Source organism: Calonectris borealis, chromosome 3, assembly GCF_964195595.1.
Source record: "Calonectris borealis chromosome 3, bCalBor7.hap1.2, whole genome shotgun sequence".
NCBI classification, from domain to species: domain Eukaryota; kingdom Metazoa; phylum Chordata; class Aves; order Procellariiformes; family Procellariidae; genus Calonectris; species Calonectris borealis.
In genome coordinates, this window is record NC_134314.1 from 7,252,034 (window position 1) to 7,270,783 (window position 18,750).

At 39.3% G+C, this 18,750-nt stretch overlaps 1 protein-coding gene across 1 annotated transcript in view; it reads left to right on the forward strand.

Annotated features, from left to right (window-relative positions):
* CD2AP (CD2 associated protein) overlaps positions 1-18,750 on the forward strand; it is an 87,173-nt gene that overhangs the window by 43,002 nt on the left and 25,421 nt on the right. Inside the window, exons 3-7 of the mRNA XM_075144931.1 lie at positions 866-1,019; positions 4,747-4,847; positions 9,407-9,527; positions 11,993-12,177; positions 15,802-15,910. Coding sequence (XP_075001032.1) covers positions 866-1,019; positions 4,747-4,847; positions 9,407-9,527; positions 11,993-12,177; positions 15,802-15,910 — 670 coding nt within the window. The remainder of the gene's footprint in view (positions 1-865; positions 1,020-4,746; positions 4,848-9,406; positions 9,528-11,992; positions 12,178-15,801; positions 15,911-18,750) is intronic.

The following is an 18,750-nucleotide window of genomic DNA, read 5'->3' on the forward strand; positions in this document are numbered from 1 at the left end:
GCGGCTGCCGGGAGCTGTGTTCTGTGCTAGATGGGCCATTGATCTGACTTAATGGGTTTCTTCTTGTGCAAAGTGATGATTTCCTTCCTTCAGAGTATCTGTTCTCCGGTGGAATATCATTTAATGAGCTGATGCAGTAGAGTAACTGCTGCGTACATGGCTTTTTCTGTCAAGGACTGATGCTTTCTTGTTTATAGGCTTCTTAGTTTTGATTGGCACATTCAATTCCAATGCTAACACCTTAATTTAGAAAGATAGGAAGGTGGGAGACAATTATCAGAAAAAGAATGTCTGTTTACTTTCCTTCTACACCTTTCCCCTCACTTCCTCCCACTCTATCTTGTATTTCACTTTCTTTTCCACTCATGTCTTTCAGCAGTACGATTGCATCTTGTCTGTAAACAACCTTTGAGCTTTCTGAGGCAGAGAGGATCACCTAACACGGTTTTATATACTAAAGTATTTTATTTAGTGCCCTACTCTATGGGTCTGTCATTGAAGTAATATTTATGTTTTTAAAAATATTTTTGAATATGAGCTGTGACTTAAGAGTTGTAATGGGACTTCTGGGCTCAAAGCTACTTTTCCTAGGGTTGGAGTAGATGGCTCAAATACTGCCCCTGTGTCTGAATTTTCTCAGGACATCAGCTTACCTGTTTACTAACATGATTGTACAGAAGGGTCAAGATTACTAAGACCTTTAGTATGTTTGGGTGCAGGATGCCATGATTTTTGATTATAATACATCATTACACACGAAATGGTAAGTACCTGAAATCCGTTAGTCTATGGAGCACTTGCCTAAAAACACTGACCTCTTGGGTAATTTAAATGGTCTCTCAGTCTTTTAAATCTCTTGTTTCAGGAAGTTAAGAAGGATGTAGAGCCCAAGGACGATGCCGTACCAGTCAGGAGGGAGAAATCTGGCAATGTAGCCAGTCTTGTGCAGCGTATGAGCAGCTATGGGCTTCCAGCAGGAGGATTTCAGCCTCATCCCCCACCCAAAAGCTTCAAGAAGAGTATGTAGTCCTTCCAATTCCTTCAATTGCGTAAGCTGCTGACGTGCAGTTTTTTAATAAACATGAATTATTTAATGTCTGACTTAGTTTTAAGGTTGTATGGAAAATTAGAGACATAGGAGGAAACTTTGATTCTAAGCCAAATTCTGCTCCTGGATGCATGGGCAGAAAGCTTATATATAGTTCTTAACAGCAACAATAGGGATGAATTTTCCTGGGAACAGGATTTAGACCCCTTCCAGATTCCAGAGAGTTGCTCTGTAACTTCATGTGAGCTCTGCCTGTATTGTCAGGTACCTGAATGAGAACTGCAGGCCTGTTCATGATAATCAAAAATCATCCTGTGGTCATTTCTTCTAAACATAAAAATATTGCTACAAATTCAAGGCTTTGTGACAAGGAAGCACTTTGTAGTTTGGGTTCCTCTTGTTTGGTAGGCTTGCTTCTAGTGTGAAATAAGGTGGAGTTGGTGGTGTCTAAGAAAAAGTAGTGGTCTTTCTTTGATTGTAACTGCAGCCCCCAGGATGGTCAGGAGTGCAGACTTGGTGCCTCCATATCTGAGGTTTCTGTGTTTTAATGTCAGTATTTAAATCAAGGTGCCTGAAACCTAGAGCAGAAAACTTAACATTCCTTGCATCCAGAAAATTGACTTGTGATTTGTATTTGGACACCTCAGTCTTTCAAGAGACATTGCTGTAAGTTACCCTGGCTTCCTCTTTCTTATAAGAGATTGCAGTAATTTATGATTTAAGCTTGCCTTTTAAAAGAAAGAATTTAGAACTTACTGTTTCTGGTATGTTTATGCTTTTGAGTTTTTGCCCATAGAAGGAGAAGAGCTACTAGGCATCTTTTAAAGCCCTGAAATGGGACCACCAGATTTACAAATTTGTTGAAACCTTATTCTAGGCAACTAAGGATATTATTTTCAAAATTAGTTTTTAGTGAATCTGATCTGTGTATGTATATTGGCAATAGCACATATGTGCCTGTTAAATGTTTGCATCAGCAGGCTTTTGAAAACGTAGCCTGAAAGATTAATGCTGTTCCTAGATTAATGCAGCCAGGCTCTGAAAGGGAATCAACATGATCCTTATGGGTCCTTCCAACTAAAGATATTCTCGGATTCTAGGATTCCATGAACATGATTTGATACCAGTTCAGGTGTCGGCTAGTCATTCTGGTCTCCCTAACTCTGGAGTGATCCCATATTCAGCATGACTCGTCCTCGTGCTGGTGGCTGTGAGGCTGTGGCCAGGGTAGTGGGTACAACTTGGTCTCAAACTCTGCAGTGCTCTGGCAAGTCTCATCCGCCTAGAAGAAAATGGTGTTCAAGCTCTTTCCTTTAAGCACACAACTGTTTACTTGGCGCAACGACAATCTCTGTGTTTCCATTTTACTTGCTGTTCCCTCTTTCCTGGAAGACTGTTTAAACAGCTCCTGCAGATCCTGTTTGCTCTGTGCCTGGCCAATCACTCACTCCCTTCAAAAGGTTTCCAGTGCTTAGTTGTCTTTCCGTTTCTGGTTCCTAACCTGGTAAAATGAGGTTTACAATGTTAAAAACAAAGTTTAGCTTCTTTAATAGCAAGTTTCCGGTGTGTGGTGAGGTAGGTGGTCTCTGCCTGGGAAGTCCCTTGTGGTGTTCTCGTGTGCTGCTCTCGCTGAATTTAGGCATTTTGTATCAGATGAGTAGTAAGCTGCAGGTAGTATTCCTATTGGTTAGATGGCAGTCTTTATTCAGGAAAAGGAAAATACAGGTGGTGTGCTAAATTACGGCAACGGAGGGCTAAATTTGGTTTACCCTGTACAACACAAATAAAACCTGAAGCCTGACAAGTTGTTTTGGAAATGGACAGAATTGCCTGGGGGCTGCCAGGCCAGCAGTCCTGCGGTACCACGTGAAGCTGGAGTGTTGTTTTCTGAGAGGATTGGTTAGCTTCCGAGGTAAATCTAGGGATTTTCAAAACTGGAAGGCAGTACTTGCTAAACTGGGTATCACTGAAAACAGACTTCAGGTGAGAGAGAGTTCTGGATCTGAAATGCATCTGTGAGTTTGTTTTCTCCCCCTCTTCCCCATTTAGATAGAATTACAATATGAAAAGGAATGCTGAGATCAAATTTATACCAAATGACCATGACTCTTTAATTTGCCTTTTTTTGGTATCAGTTAATCTCGTACAAAGGAGGAGCCCTGAAAGCGCTGTAGGAGGTAGTAAAGGCCAGTGAACCGTTTATTGCAATTACTGTTAACCTAACAATCCCTCTTGGCTGATGTATGAGTTTCAGTGGAGTTAAAAGAAGGGTGTATTATGTGGGCAACTACGTGTTACTAGAAATAACCCATAGAGCTTCATACTTTTGGTTTATTTGTTTCCTGCCCCTTTTAAGCCCTTTAGAGCACAGACCATATATCAGCATGTAGAAAATCCTTGATTTGGTGAGCCCTCTTTCAGAAATTTTACATGCTGAAAATTACTTAGTTGCCTGGCATCTTTTGTACTGAGGACGCTGGGTGTGGCGGTCTTCTAAACGTCTGACTTTGGACTTTCAACGCTGCTATAATAAGACAAGGATCTATCTTGGAGGCAGTATCTGTGTTTTGAAATGTTTTTACCCAGCTAATCTTAATTGCTGAAGCTTGAATATGGAAGCAGTGCAAAGTATGAGGGAGAGTATGGAAATTATAGAGCTCCTACAAGCTTAAGCTTTACCACTTGAAGCTTTTGATTCATATTTTCACTTAAACTGTGGCAGGTTTATTTTTGAGGAGGATAGGGAGCCTGTATGGGTCATAGCTCAGGATGACAATTGCCTTCAAAAGCGTGCTGGCTGCTCTTTTGTGGAAAAGGTCTGAAGGCATGGCCTCTTGTTTGAAGGAGAAAGGTTCAAGAAAGTAGCATCACTCCAGGGTATGTGCAGAGTAATTGGGCAATCATAGGTTCATACCGCTCTGTCTGGAGGGGTTGTTGGAAGCCACTTCAATGCTCTCCCCTCTCAGGATGTCACTTTGTCTTTTTGATGCCTGCAAAGCTTTAATGATACGTGGCAAACATCTAAAGACTGCATTTTATTTTAATTTTGTCTTTGTCAAACACTGCTAATTGAAGCTTGGGTTGAATTTCTCGACTCCACTGAGAAAAGGGAGGTTTTTTGCATTCGCAGATAAAATGAGTCTGGATTTTGAAATATGAGCTGAGCAAATGTTAGCATTACCTCAGACCTGTAGTTAGCAAGGTCTTTGTTAGAGGGCAGAAAGGCTATTGGCACTTCAGTGTTGTGCAGAACGAAACATTTGTTATTTCTTTCAGTATTCCTTAAAGACTGGAGGCTCAAACTTGCACATTTTCTTCCAAGCAAGTGCTAACACTGCAACTGGCAGCGGTTGTCATTCTTGCAGATGTTGGTCAGGAAAGAACTTGAAAATCATTGTTCTGGGGATTTATCTGACTTGCTTGTGTGAACGTGTTTTTTTTATAGCATGTTGGTAATTGGCAGTGTAGTGTTTGTTTGTAATCGGCAGTCTGTGAAGCTTGATAGTTTTCAAGCTCTAAGATACAGCTCGCTAGCCTGAAGTGACACAAGCAAACTGGAAAACCAGCAGCAAAAAGCCACATGGCTTTTTGGGATGATTTATCGGTGTTCTGGTCAGATTTGATCCTCAGGAGCCGAGGGTAGGAAAAACTAGTTTTCCTTTGCAGCGTTCTTACTTTTGCCATTTCCCTTGAATCAGGGTCCAAGAAGCGGCAGTGCAAAGTGCTCTTTGAATACATTCCACAGAACGAGGACGAGCTGGAACTCAAGCTGGGGGATGTGATCGACATCAATGAAGAGGTAAGATGTTTTACAGAGCTGATCGTCTCTTCACGGGGCCAAAATTAAAATTGTTTTTTTGGCTGAATACTTGAATTACAAGGATGTTGGAAAAACAGCATAGGAAGTAGTGTATTTGAAGCTAAAGCTAATAGTTTAGGAGTTCTTTCTCTCAGGATCTAATCCTTACCCCCTAGATGTGTAGGGGAAGTATTTGATCATTGCAGCAATAAACCGTGATAAATAATAAATCTGTTTGTTACACAGATTCCTTTTTTGAAAGACTTTTACAGTTCCTTGGCCCTGCCTATGTGATCCTTGTTTTTAGGATGCTTATGCTAAAACGGTTGACCAGTTGCCTTTAAGTTGACATACTCTAATTTGGTTTAGGTGAAAAATGTTATTTGACCTGACTTTCCAGTTTCATGCTTTCTTGCAAACTCATTGAAGCTTTGAACAGTAACAGTATTCAGCACAGAAGCCAGTACCTGTAGTACAATATACTTCAACTCACTTAAATAGAAATGTGGAGCATACAAATCTACTCAACAACATGCTATTATTTCTATGGCCTTCCTTTTCCACTGGGTAAGACATACAGTTAAAGATATGTCTTGATGTTCAGACTTTGATGGCCCTATGTATTTGAGTGGGAGTTTCTTATCTTTTCCTACCTACGTGCTTCTTTGGTATCTGTTCTGTTCAATAGCAACTTGTGTTGTGAGAGGCTTGAATACGTGGGAAGAGTGTCTCTTACAAGAGTGAAATCTGTCAGGGAACCTGCGGAAAAGACCAGAGCGATTGTGGGAGGAACCCTTTCAGAACTAGGTGGGAAACTTCTGCACGGCATGCTCTGACCGTCACTGGTGCCATCTCTTCTTACTACCTCCCTGAGGGCCTGAGGAAGGAGAAGACTGAACTTTTCTTCCTAGGCGTGTGTCTCATGGTGCTTTTTAAGTGGCTTTATGAGATTGTGTTTTTCACATGCATGATCTCTTTTGAAGAGAGTGCTAACTCTCCAGGATCCCGACAGTTGCCAGGAAGGACTTTTCCATTCTCCTAGCAAGGAAAAAGTTTTATGCTGTTAGATGCATTTGCACTAATGGCTTCTATAATTTGTTCTCTTTAAATAAACGGAGCAAGTGACTTGTAAAACCTGCTCACTAAAATCACAGTGTCATAAGTACCATTGTGTGGGGGTGTTCTATAAAGGAGTGCTCCTGGGTAACCTCACTGGTTTAATCTGTGGATAGTGCCTGTACGCAGCAGTCATGGCCTTGAATGGTCCAACGTAAGCACTTATGAGAGAGCGCATGTGCAGTAAACTGTCGCGGAAGCTGCCGTTTCAGGTCGCACATGGCAACATCTGGAATTATTTTGGGAGGGGTGTTCAGTGTGGTGTATCAGAGATGACCAAGGAGCCAAACAGTAAAAAGATCAAAGCATTTCCTCATCTGGTTTCTTAAGGAAACATGGATTTTACTTTATTCTTTTAATTTTATTCTTTTAATTTTTTGGGGGTCAGTCCTCATGCTTCTTCCTTTCCTAATGATTTGAAAATACATATTTGCAGTACCCAGCCTTTGCTACTTCTGAGAAGAACTGTTAATCAAATTTTTAGGCAAATGCTACCAGGTAGAAAAATATTGCAGCTAGCTGTTAGCACAGAGCTATTTGCGCACTGTTTTTATGATCGTGTAGAATAGACCTGACAGGTGTAAGCTAGGTCTCCTTCACAAAACTGTACTGATGGACCAGAAATGTGAAGAATGGTAGAAAATACCATCAATTGGTTATGCAATATGCTGGGATAACTTGTCTTAGGTAACTTGTCTTCACTACTGTGAGACAATTTGCTTCCATTTATATATAAAAGGTGCTATTTATATATATGCAGATAACTCAAAACTGTTACTACAAGGAAAGATCACTTGGTCACTTTTTTCTTATGGGGAAAATAAAGTAAAATCAGTTCCACAAGGGGGTCAGTTCTGCTAGTTACCTGAGAATAATTCAGTATTTAGCCCTTGCAATTGTTTTAATAAATTGAGTAGTTAACAACTGACACTACTGATCGTGAAATCAAAGATGGAGGCAGATGGGTTCAGAAACTAAATGGCTGATACTGAAGAGAGCAGTCTACAAGGATCAGAAGTAGCTTTTAGGAAAGAAGGCCCTTGTGCTTTGTGCTGGCTGAATCCGCAAGGTTTTTTGTTTACAGAACACCTGGGTTTTGCCTGCAAAATACATGCACAAAGTGCATGGGATAACTGTATCATGGCTGTAAAACTTTTGTTTCTCTTCTGTATCTTCCTCCCACTCCTGTCAGATGCAGCACTAAATAGCAGATTTATTTTTGTAGTATTATATTTGTAGTATTTGCATGCTGTGTTATCAAGCATAATCGAAATTTAAATGACTCCATTAGTGGAGTTTTTATTTTTTTTTAAAAAAAAAAAAACCAGATTGGCAATACTGCTTGTTTCAGCCTTTTTTTTTTTTTTTTCCCCCCCTTTGTTCAGAAGTCTGAGTTTTCATCATCTTATAGAAATAAGTCGATGGAATGCACACTCAAAAAAAAAAAAGTACTGGTGTGTGTACCAGAGCTGTAACTCCCTCTTGTGGAAATTGTATCATGTGGTAGGATTTTGAAATGGAAGATGAGGGTTGTGAAATTGTCATCTGTGGTGCTAGCGCCCAGAGATGCACAGATGCTCTCCAGCAAAGCGTGTAGAACTTTTTTAACCTGTTTTTTTAATGTTGAGTAAAGATATCTTTTCTGGTAATGTAGTTTGTTTATAGTCAGGTTTTTTTAAAGACAGTGTGGTGAGGAGGCTGAAGCAAGTACGCTCAAGAAATTTTTCTTTTATTCCTGGCTGTCTCTGAACTGGCATCGCTTTGCCTTGCAAGTCTGTAAAGTGCCTTGCTGACCTTATTTCTTGACAGAAGAATAAATGGATGCTCAAGTTGCTTTCTGTATCGTAAGCATTAGAAGTCCCTTTCTCATGCCCCTTGGGTGTAGTATGGGTGAGTCAAGGCATTTGAATTTTAGTTTTCTGTAATGTATTACGAAAAGCACGAGGCGCCGGAGCCTGGTCAGCACTTGTCAGTAATCTATGCTTAAAATTTGTTTCAGAGGACCAGACTCTGAATTTGACCCATCCACAGCAAAGCTACATTTGAGCACCAGGATGTCTTTAAAAATAACAATGCTCTTTTCATTGCTTGTCTGTCTCTCTAGCTGCCAGGTTTTGCATGCGTTCTGCTTGCCTGGAGGTAGACTAGCGTTTAAAAACTATTCCCGTGTGTCAGGCGTAGTGACCTACAAAACAAGGCTAAAAAAAGATAATGTAAACAACTGCTGTTTTGTTTTGTTTTGTTTTTCCCTGTTGCTTTTCTTTCTTATCTAAAAACAGCTTTCCAGCCCCAAAACAGAGCAACGGAAATGAAATATTTTCAAAATTTATCTTGATTATAGTTTTTAAATAGTACTCATTAGGCAAATACATTCAATTTATTTGAGACATTTTGAAAACTGCTCATAAATTTGAAGAGCACAATTCTTACTCAGTCTTCCGGCATTGTTTTACACCGTCACCTGTGCATGCTCAGCTTTTGCTTGTTCTGCTTTGGACCCTGGGGTATTCCTGATAAATGTTCCATTAAATTTTGGAGTATCGCAGTGTAAATGACACACCAGGAATCCAAGCACATAACTGAGCGTTAGAGTCATTACGTTCCCTAATTCCTGAACAGGTTTATTTCAACAAGTATGAGTTGTTTTGTGAATAACAAAGCCAACAAGATTTGACATCCAACAGACTTCTATCCTTAGGACTGCTGTGTGCCACCACAAAATCCTCGTGCGTCTCGGCTACCTTCGTCGGCTGGCCAGCTCTGATGGGAAAGCATCTGTACCTTCTGACACATCCAGAGCTAGGCGTATGCTCTTCAGCCAGTTGCCTCCTTGCTGAGGCAAGAAATGGACAGCTTAGTTTTCCATTACTCTGTGATGTCCCTAAGGACTTGTTCTCTGTTCTACCCAACATCATCTGTAGAAATTATATCTTTGAAACTTGTGTCTTTTGATCAAAATTGTTTGAAGCGGTTCAGTGGATACGAGGCCAGTGGGAATAGGTCTGGTTGAAACTGGACAAGACAGAGGAGAAGACAGATGGACAGCAAGGGTACATAAAAATTCCCTTAGAAAGCTAGGCTAAAAGTTGCATCTTTATTTCATAAACAGTTTAGTATTTTCTTCTTCTGTTAGATGTGTAATGCCTGTTATTCTGTCTTACCTTGAGGAAGTTAATGAACATTTTGCTGCTTTTCTGGATTAATTGGCATGGGGCTAGTCTCATGTTTCAGGATCATTGCTGTAGTGATAGAAGTGACAGTAAATTATTTTCTTGCTCTTCTTTTTGCCTACTGTTTCCATGTCTTTGGTAGGTTTCTTTAAAGAGAAATCATGGGCATTTGAACTTCCCCAAAGTTGTTTGTAGAGTTTAAGTGAAGTATGGATGGAATTGATAGGAATTTCCTTTTGCTTTATTAGTAACGTGCAAAATATTTTTATACAGGTAGAAGAAGGCTGGTGGAATGGAACACTGAATGGCAAGGCAGGGTTGTTTCCTTCAAACTTTGTGAAAGAATTGGAATTGACGGATGATGGAGAAACACAGGACACTCTGGATGACACAGGTGGTATTCTGTTTGTGGTAAATCCTTAGCAAAGTCATTTTAGATCTCAGGTATAATTCGGAGTTTTATGGTTGTAGTACAACAAAAGTTGTAAAGAATTCAAGCTTCCTAAGAATGGAAAGTATTTAATTTTATTCTAGAAAAAATTGATGCTGAGTATGAAACCTGTCTTGCTCCCAATACACTTCTAGTAAAATCGCAATCAAGGTTTTGATCTTGCAAACATATATTCTGCATTTTATCACTAGAAATTTTGTCATATTCAGAGTTGAGCTTTTTTTTAGTATTGGATATAAAATTATTCTTCCGTTTAATAGCTTTTTTTCACTCTTATTCTCACAGACATGAGTTCTCTAACATGGAAAACTTAAGCATTTAACCATGTCAGTTGAGAATTAAAACTTGAATTGAATCAAATCAGTATTGAGAGCCTCAACTTAAAATGAATCCTGGGAGGGGGGCCCTGGTTCTTTATTATGTTTTAATCTAACAGTAAAATGTTTTTAAGGCAGTATGTACATTTAGCCATTCCTTTGTGGCTATGACTGTGCAGCTCGGACAGAAGCAGACGGTCTGTGGCTGAACAGTAGTTGAGTGGTGCCAGGCAGGTGTGTGCTTTACAGGCAATTACTTTGTTCCCTTGAAACTGCACTTCAGAGGCGTTCTGTCTATGAAGACCTGTTTGAAGACTGGGGACTTGTGATATGATACTGCTGGAATGGGAGTGTTCTTTGGGAACAACATCTTAATGCGAGTTAATCGATGCTTAAAGACAGCTGTGTTCAAGGGAGAAAGTGATGATTTTTTTTTTTTTCCTTTTTTTTTCCCTTCTTGTAGTAATGTGCATTCTCGTTTACAAGATGTTCTGTATTGATTGTTTCTAACAAGGGTTGGCTCAGAGATAGGAAAGAAGAGTCTGGCTTAGATTTTTTTGTAAATTGTGGAAATAATTGCAGTAGTGTAAAACAAGAGTTGTTTGACTTGAGAAGTCCCAAATAGCTCAGTGGCTGTCTCCCTGGAGGTCAAGTTCACCAAGTTTAGTAGGGTCTGGTGAGATGAATTTACAAATGGGTATGTGTTGGTCTTAATTCCTGAATACTGAGATCAGTGGGACTGAACAGTAATTTGAGGTAATTGTATTTTCTATCAGTAACTAACAAGTTATGATTTTCACAGTCAGGATCTCAAGTATCTGCTGGTTCTTTCCTCACTCCCGGGAAACAGTAAATGCCCCATTCACTGAGCTATGGTCTTTCAAACGTGCAACCTGAACTTTTCTCATCAATGAAATTTCTAGCTATCCTTTTAGATATCTAGGAGGGGATATAACTAAGTGAAGAGTAACTCAGTTGAGGAAAGGTAAGAAATTGAAGTCAAGAGGCTATGTAACTTCACGGTATTACCAAAACCCCTTAAATTTATGGTTGAGGGAAGAGGCTTTCATCTTTATTGCAATTCTCAGGCATGCATACACTGGGAAGAGCTTAACTGAAAGACTAAAAGATGTGGAGGATATTTTGAATTTGGTTTATAAAAGCTGTCTGTTTTCACATGACTATCTCCTGGAATTCTGCACGTGAAAATAGTTTGCTCATGAATACTAGTTTGTAGGTTTTAACAGATTTGACTGTAACTTAATAATTACAAAAAAAACCCCAACCCAACTCAACAAAAAAAAACAGTCTTAAAAGCTCCTAACACCTAAATTAAGATCATCTCTGAACTACATTTTTTTGGGGTGGATAAATGTTGTCCCTTAAAACTGAAAGATTAAAAGAATCTTAAATACTTGTTATCTACCAGTGATTAATCTCAAACAACTCTATTTGATTTGAATGTTTAACTCATTTAAAATAGGTTGTGAAGTGTTATCAGGCTAAAAAGCTATTTAAATAAATTTGCAAGAAACTCTTTTCAGGTATTTTGGATACTGCATTTTGAGCAATAGGAAAATTTCACTTTGGTGCCTTGAGAGGCATCACTCTACTACTGAAACACTGTTTTTTCCTGTGGCTGTTGAAACATAGTAGGACTCATTATGGACCTTTATTGATTTTTCGCTTTCAGCAGCTATAGCTGTGCAAATGACAAGCTTTTAAATGTTGGACTAAAAACACATCTTCAGAGAATGCATAAGCAATGTTTCATAAAACTAATGGAAAGCATAACATTGACGTTAACAGACTGTGGAGCCTGAGTGATATTTGAAATAGCAAGAAATATTAGTGAGCGAATGACCTAGTTGCCAGAGTATTCAATGCAATGCTGGTGTCATTTCAAATGGTCTTGTGTTAAATATACAACTAGAACAAATGTGAGGTATTACAGCTACATTAATGTTCCTAGAAAAGCTGTTTAGCAAGAGCAGTGCACACAGCTGTGTTACTTCCAGTTTTATTTCCCAGAAGAGCAAATAAATAATTTCAGCTATTAAAACAACTTTCTCTTTCTTTTTTTACTTTCAGAGTCTGTTTTCAGTGGTCCTACCTCACCTGTGGTCTCTCCAGGAAATGGGGGTGAACCTGGATCTGGACCAGCACAGCCAAAGAAAATCCGAGGTGTTGGGTTTGGAGATATCTTTAAAGAAGGCTCAGTGAAACTTAAGACAAGATTATCCAGTAATGAATCGGAAGATAAAAAGCAAGATAAGGTTTGTAGCAGTTCATATTGTTATTTTTGGGTTTCCTGTAAAAATAATTTGAGACGTGGAATCTGAAGATCTTACAGATGCTGAATACACTGGCTATTTTAAAATTTGTCAATATTGTTCTGTAATCAGACCATAATCATCTCATAGGGCTATTGCCTATAAAACAAAACAAACCCCCTCAAACCTCTTTCCTAGTAAGTTATATTTAACGTTGATTCCAAAAGGTCTATTCAAATGTCTTGGTATTTAAAACATTAGAGAGGGAAAACCAAGCTGATTATAAAAAAATGTCATTTCACAGCCATGTGGTGTAAGACATAATAACTTCTCAAATACATCGACCGTACAAGGTCTCTCTTAGTTCTCTTTGTAACAGACTCTGTATACAATCTGGGACAAAACTGTTAAGTCTTCCTGTACAAGTTAAACTTGGCCTTTAAAACAAGGAATATTTTGGGGTTTCTTTAGTTTCTGGTTTGGGTTTTTTCCCAAGTTTTGGTGGATGTTGAGATTGATAATGATGGCTGACACCTAGAACAGCAATGTAAATGTCCTTCAGTGAATGCTGCCAAGCTTTTGGCTTTGGTGATGTCTTAGGTTAATGAGCTACATAAACTGCTAATAAGCCTGAAAAATGCTGTTCTACAATTTTGCATCTTCTTTCATTTTATTTTCCCCCTTTTTTATGAGTGGGAAAAGGAGCACTTTTATTTTCTATATCGAACTTAAAGCTGAAGAGAGAGCAAATTAATGTGATGATAGCAAAATTGCTTTAGTTTGAGTTTTATTTTGGTCTGAACCTGAGAGCGCTCTTATCCCTTGGAAGCACAACAGTGACGCTCAGTCCTTTATCTTGAACTTATTCATTGTTTATACCAAGAGCTTATGTATGGATTTTCAGCTTTTGATAAATTAAAGGCAGCTGAGATAATCCAGTGTTTCAGTTTTTACTCAGGTGATCAATTTAAGAAAGCTTTTAAAACCTTTGTCCAATTTCAATTTTTTGTCTGTGGGTTATGGTCATTAATGCTGTTTGCTGACTGATTTGCTCTCCTCTGCTGCTACGGAAATAATTGTAAGGGTGTAGGGCAAAAGGTGGGGTGAGTCCCTGGGAAGAGGGTAGGGACAGAGTCTTTCTTGAATGTGTTTTCCCTCTGCGGCAACGCTAAGAGCAGTGCTCATCCACCTGTAGACATGGTGTGTGTCCTCTTTGTTTGTGGTCCAGTAAAAACACCAGATGATTCAGAAAATAAAAGGTAAGAGTGTTGCCTTTTGTTTAAGGCTCGGGGAATGTTATCTCTTAAGGAAGATGTTGTTCAGCTTGGAGAAGAGAAGGGTCTGGGGAGACCTTATTGCATCCTTTCAGTATATAAAGGGGGCTTATGAGAAAGATGGAGAGAGACTTTTTACTGAGGTCTGTAGTGACACGACAAAGGGCAATGGTTTTAAACTAAAAGACGGTAAATTTAGATTGCACATAAGGAATTATGCCCAATTATTATTATGAGGGTGGTGAGACACTGGAACAGGTTGCCCAGAGAAGCTGTGGATCCCCCATCATTGAAAGTGTTCAGGGTCAGGTTGGATGGGGCTTTGAGCAACCTGATCTTAGTGAAAGATGTCCCCGACAGTGGCAGGAGGGTTAGACTAGATGATCATTAAAGGTCCCTTCCAACCCAAACCGTTCTATGATTGTATGAAGGCACTTTGTTTTTCCTTGGTTCTCTCCAGGCTTTGTCCTTTGAAGTAGGAGTCTGTGGGATTGCTACATCTTCGTGCGAATGCTGTTAGACTAGGACCTAGCTTTAAATTTGCTTTCTTGTCATGAGATTGATCGTTCAAAAGTGTGTTTCCCTACATTATACTCTGTAACTTGGGAGTATAAAGAGCCTATCTAAAGTATGTTCAATTAATGTGAAGTCTGCTCAGACATTTTGAATTGTGTTATTTGACTGTGTATAAATCCTAAAATATGTTGGCGCTCTGTTTTGTTAGTTGGCTTGTCTGGAAAGTTGTTGTAGGCCTTTTCTCAGCAGGGGAAATGAAGTGAGAAAACAGTTTTGCATAGCTTGAAGACAATGAAATAAACAGTTGAGTTTAGCACTTAATATTCTATTTAGGCTTGTTGCCGAAGTCATCCCAAAGGCAGACAGAACAACCTGGAGAGCCCTAGGGAGCTAATTCTCATGAAGGTCTTGCAAAAATGGATGGCTTCTTTGGATTTGTGCTCAACTCACTTTGGAGTTAGATGGAGGGATGCTGGAAGGGCATTCTCAGTCTTTAAGCCAGTAAAGAAAAAAGCTGTCATCAGGAAATTCTAGAGGAGGGAGGGCTTTTTTCCCTTGGGGAATTCAGAGACGGTTCAGCACAGGAAGGCTGAGCACTGATGTATCTGAAGTGCTCGAGAGCGTATATGCTTCTGCAGGAGGGAGGTAGATAGGCTTCAGCTGGTCCCAGCATCCTGCCTGGGCTCAGGCTATTTATACCCCGTGTGCCTAAACTTCCTCTCGCACTTCTAATTGCATCTCGTTTTGGAAGGGGGAAATGTAGAGAACTATTTCCATGTTGGACTTGTTTAATCTCATAGGTGGGTTATTTTAGTGCTTCCTTCATATAGCATTCTGGAGTGAGTTAAATTGCATATGTACTCCCAAGAACATCCCGAGTGACCGTAGCTTCTTCTATGGTATGTCAGAGGTACCAAACACCATCCCACAGGCATCATCTGATTTTAAGGAAAGTAAATCTAGTTTCTCTGGCAGTAGAAAATCTATGAAGTTTAACTGTAAATGAAAATGAACAGAGTAACTAAAGGCAATGGGATTTTTCACATCAGTAACACTATTAGGGCTGCTCAGGTAAGTACTGACTGTAAGATCATACTCTGTTTGCAGCTCATAGGGCTGTGAGGAAGTGGCTGCAGCTGAAGCTGTCTGAATCTTCCTGGCAGCTCAGTAAGTCTCCTGGGGGAAAAAAAAATATTGGAACAATTATTTTGGTTAGATGTTAACTCTGAAACTTGTTACCAGTTGCTATGCCTCTGTTTTTTTGGTTCAGGAGAAATCTCTAGTGATATTTATCTGTTCTGGTTCTGTTCTGTACGAATCACTAAGAGTAAAGGGAAGCTGGGATGGGCTTTCATGTGCTCTTAGATTTGTCTGAGTAGTTAAAAACCGATTCCCTCTTCTGCTGAGATGGTGTATGGCTACTGAATATTCCTGCTTTATTCCAGTGCAAAGTAAGCATGGTCAGTGAGTTATTTCAGCAGAGGTGTTAAATAACCGCTTCTGTTCTGCGCTGGAGGAGGCAATTTTCAGGATAATGGAACAATAACACTTGGAACTGCTGAAATACGATTGCAAAAGTATATCTGGCAATGTCCTGAGGTTGGTTTCCAGTTTGAAAGCTGTGCTGTGTCTTTATTCGGTAGACAAAATTCTAATTGCAGTGGCTGTAATGAAGTAACTACAGTGAGTTAAGTACTTAATGGGAAAGCTCATTGAATCTCTTGGAGATGGTCATTCGCATCATCTCAGCTAATGAAAACCTGAGTATGTCCTGTAGCCTAATCAAAAGTAAAACTCAGTGAATTTTTGTTAACAAAGTTCTTTTTTGTTCATGTAGCCATCACCTAACCACCCCCCTGGAACAAAGCTAATTCATTTTCCCAGTACAACAAAAACTGAAAACTCATCAGAAGTAGTAAAACCAGAAGCTGAAAGTAAACCAAAAGGTAAGGCTCATGGAACTTTACATCTATTACTTGGTAGTCCTCTCTAGAGAAGTCTTTGGTTGTCACATTTTTTTGTGTTAAAATCTTAAACTTTTGTGTATACGGGGTTTTTGTGTTATGTTCTGTACCTTTGAGGAGTTACGCAAACGCAAAAGAGTCTGAAGGAATTTTTGTTTGCATTTCTGTGGAAAATGAATCAGAAACATTTGTAGGATTGTATCTCAGAACAAAATAAGGCTAGGGTATGAAGTTTTATTGCAGCAGCCCCTTTGCATTAATTTACTATGTTGATGTGCTCAAACTGACTTACTTTCTGCTTAGCTTTTAGTGTTCAGCTGGGATGCTGGAAATCTATTGCTGTGGAACAGTCCCCTAACTCAGTTTCTGTCCCCAGGCTATAGAAGCGACTCTCTAGGCTCAGGATTTACTGTGGAGTTGCTAGTGTGTTGTCATAACTGTATGCAAAGTTTCTTGCATCAGAAAGTTGGTGCTTATGTTTTGTTGAAGTCTGTTCCCTAGATAATCCAGTTCTGTTGTGGTTCTGTTTATAATAATTTCTTTTTTATTTTTCTTTTTTATTATCTCTAAGAATTTATGACTTCATTTAACTACCAAATTGTATGGTTTTATCTAGAGAGAGATTTTTAAGTCAACCCAAAACATCTTGTGGGAGTGCCAATCCCAAATAAAAAATTATGTGATCTGTAGACAGCTCATTTTGCCTGGTTCCAGAGCAGACGTTTTTTTGACTTCTGTATTGTAATTTCAAGTATATTTTTGTTTTATGCGGAAATACTTTATTTTGGTGTAAGTGGGCAGTTTTACATGGAATGCATAATTTGCAGAAATAAGAAAACTGCAACAAACAATTGACGACTTTCCTGTGTTCAGGAGTTGTGTAATCTTGCACAACAGGGCACTTGAAATGGCAGGTTTGTTAGTCAGAGCCCTAGTTTATCTGTAGCTATAGCAGTATGTAGGGCATCCATGCCATTTTAGCCATATTTTGGCTTTATTGAATTGGATAGCTATAAATAGCATTACTATGTTTACAAACAGCTGATTACTGTCAAGCAGTGTTTGATGTAATGGCTTGAGAGTAATTAATACTTAAGTTTTGCCATTGCAAAGCATATATCAAAAGTTGGTATACGATGCATTCCATGCAAGTTGATGCTTACTTGCAACTTTACTAAACGTCAAAACTGCAGTAGTCTTGGGATCTTGCTTTTAAACCGTTCCAGTGCTATTGCTGTAAGAGCCAGCAAGACAGTGTGCAGCCCGAGCATTGTGAAATTTGACTTCTCTAAAACTTTGCATAAAAATTAACCCAAGTCTGCCTAAAAAAATCTGAACTTTCAGTACTGAACACACAGAACATTCAGTAGGTAGCTCTTTTCATAGTTTGAGGTGCATCTCATACTAAAAGCATAGAAATTTGGACTAATCCAGTAGTCATGCTGAGTCTCTGCTCCCCAGGGAAACGAACACATCAGAGAGGAACTTAAATATGGTAGTAATAGATGCTGTAGGAGAACATCAGTAGATAATGCTTATAGATACCGTTTAAGAACATCTTATAACCTTTGGAAGAAAGCTTGGTTTTCTTCCTTACTGTTTTTATTTTGATATAGACCATATTATAGTTTATGTATATCATCCTCAGTTTTGAGAGAGCAAGTTTAAAATAAATTGTGTTCAATATGCTAGCAAATAAACAGAGATCTCTAAAGTGTTTAGACTAGTATTTTGGTTTATTTTGGTGTGGCTCTGCTATTTCTGGGAAGCTTGTTTTAGCCTCTGGTGCAAGTATGTAAAAATATTTTGTTTAAAAAATAAAATAATCACAATTTGACCCCTCTTCCCCCCATTATGTTAGAATACAACATCTGTGATTCCTGCCACTGTATTGTTAGTCCCGAGTCTTTGGAAAAGGCTCAATTTTAAACTATCTTTTATTAAAAATATTTACTGAAGTTCAGATTTACTGTTTTGTAAATACCATCTTAGATTGAAATGCTGGCGAGTTAAACTGGACTCTTTCTTCATCTTAACTACTGGCGGAGTATCAGGCTCACGAAATAAGATGCCGAAGTGACAAATTGTATGTACTCTTCACGTACGTGGCCTGGTTTCTTGGGTGGTCCTGACTGCTGGGGTTCGCAGCCCGGCAGATAGGGGGACCTTGGCAGGTGCAGGGCTCCCTGTCTCCAGCCTTCCTGGCAGCTGGAGCAGAGGGAAATTTTAAAATTTCTTAGTTGTTTAGGATCCTTAAGCATGCAAGCCTCGGAGAGGAAGGCCTGACGAGGGCAGGGTTGGCTTATGACATCCAGTTTAGGACAGAACTGGGAAAGCCTCTGGGTCATCTACATCAGGAGCAGAAGCACTTGACTGGTTGGGTGTGTGGATCACGTCAAACTCCTTAACCAACTTGTCAGTTCTGCCTCCACGGCTGGCCCTGCCACCACGCGGCACGGTTTTCTGGCTGTTGTGGGCCTTGGTGTATGTGAGGAGGAGAGGAGGATTGTTGGCCAGTTCAGCTGTACTGGCCAAATCCCCAGACAGTAAGGAAATGCATGTATTTTTACAGAATCGGGACGTATAGAAATGTATTACACCTGTGTTACACTTATTCATTACTAATGAATAAAATCCCTGAATTTGATAGATATTTGTAGTGTACCTGTTGAAATTTTTTTTTTTTGGACCTTGATTTAAGCATTCATCTCTTTGACATGGTTCTGCTTATGTTTCTGCAATTCTTCACAAACCACAATATAGTCAATCTGTAGTAGAACATTTTTGATCACTAGATAAGGCAGTAAAATAATGCAATTTCT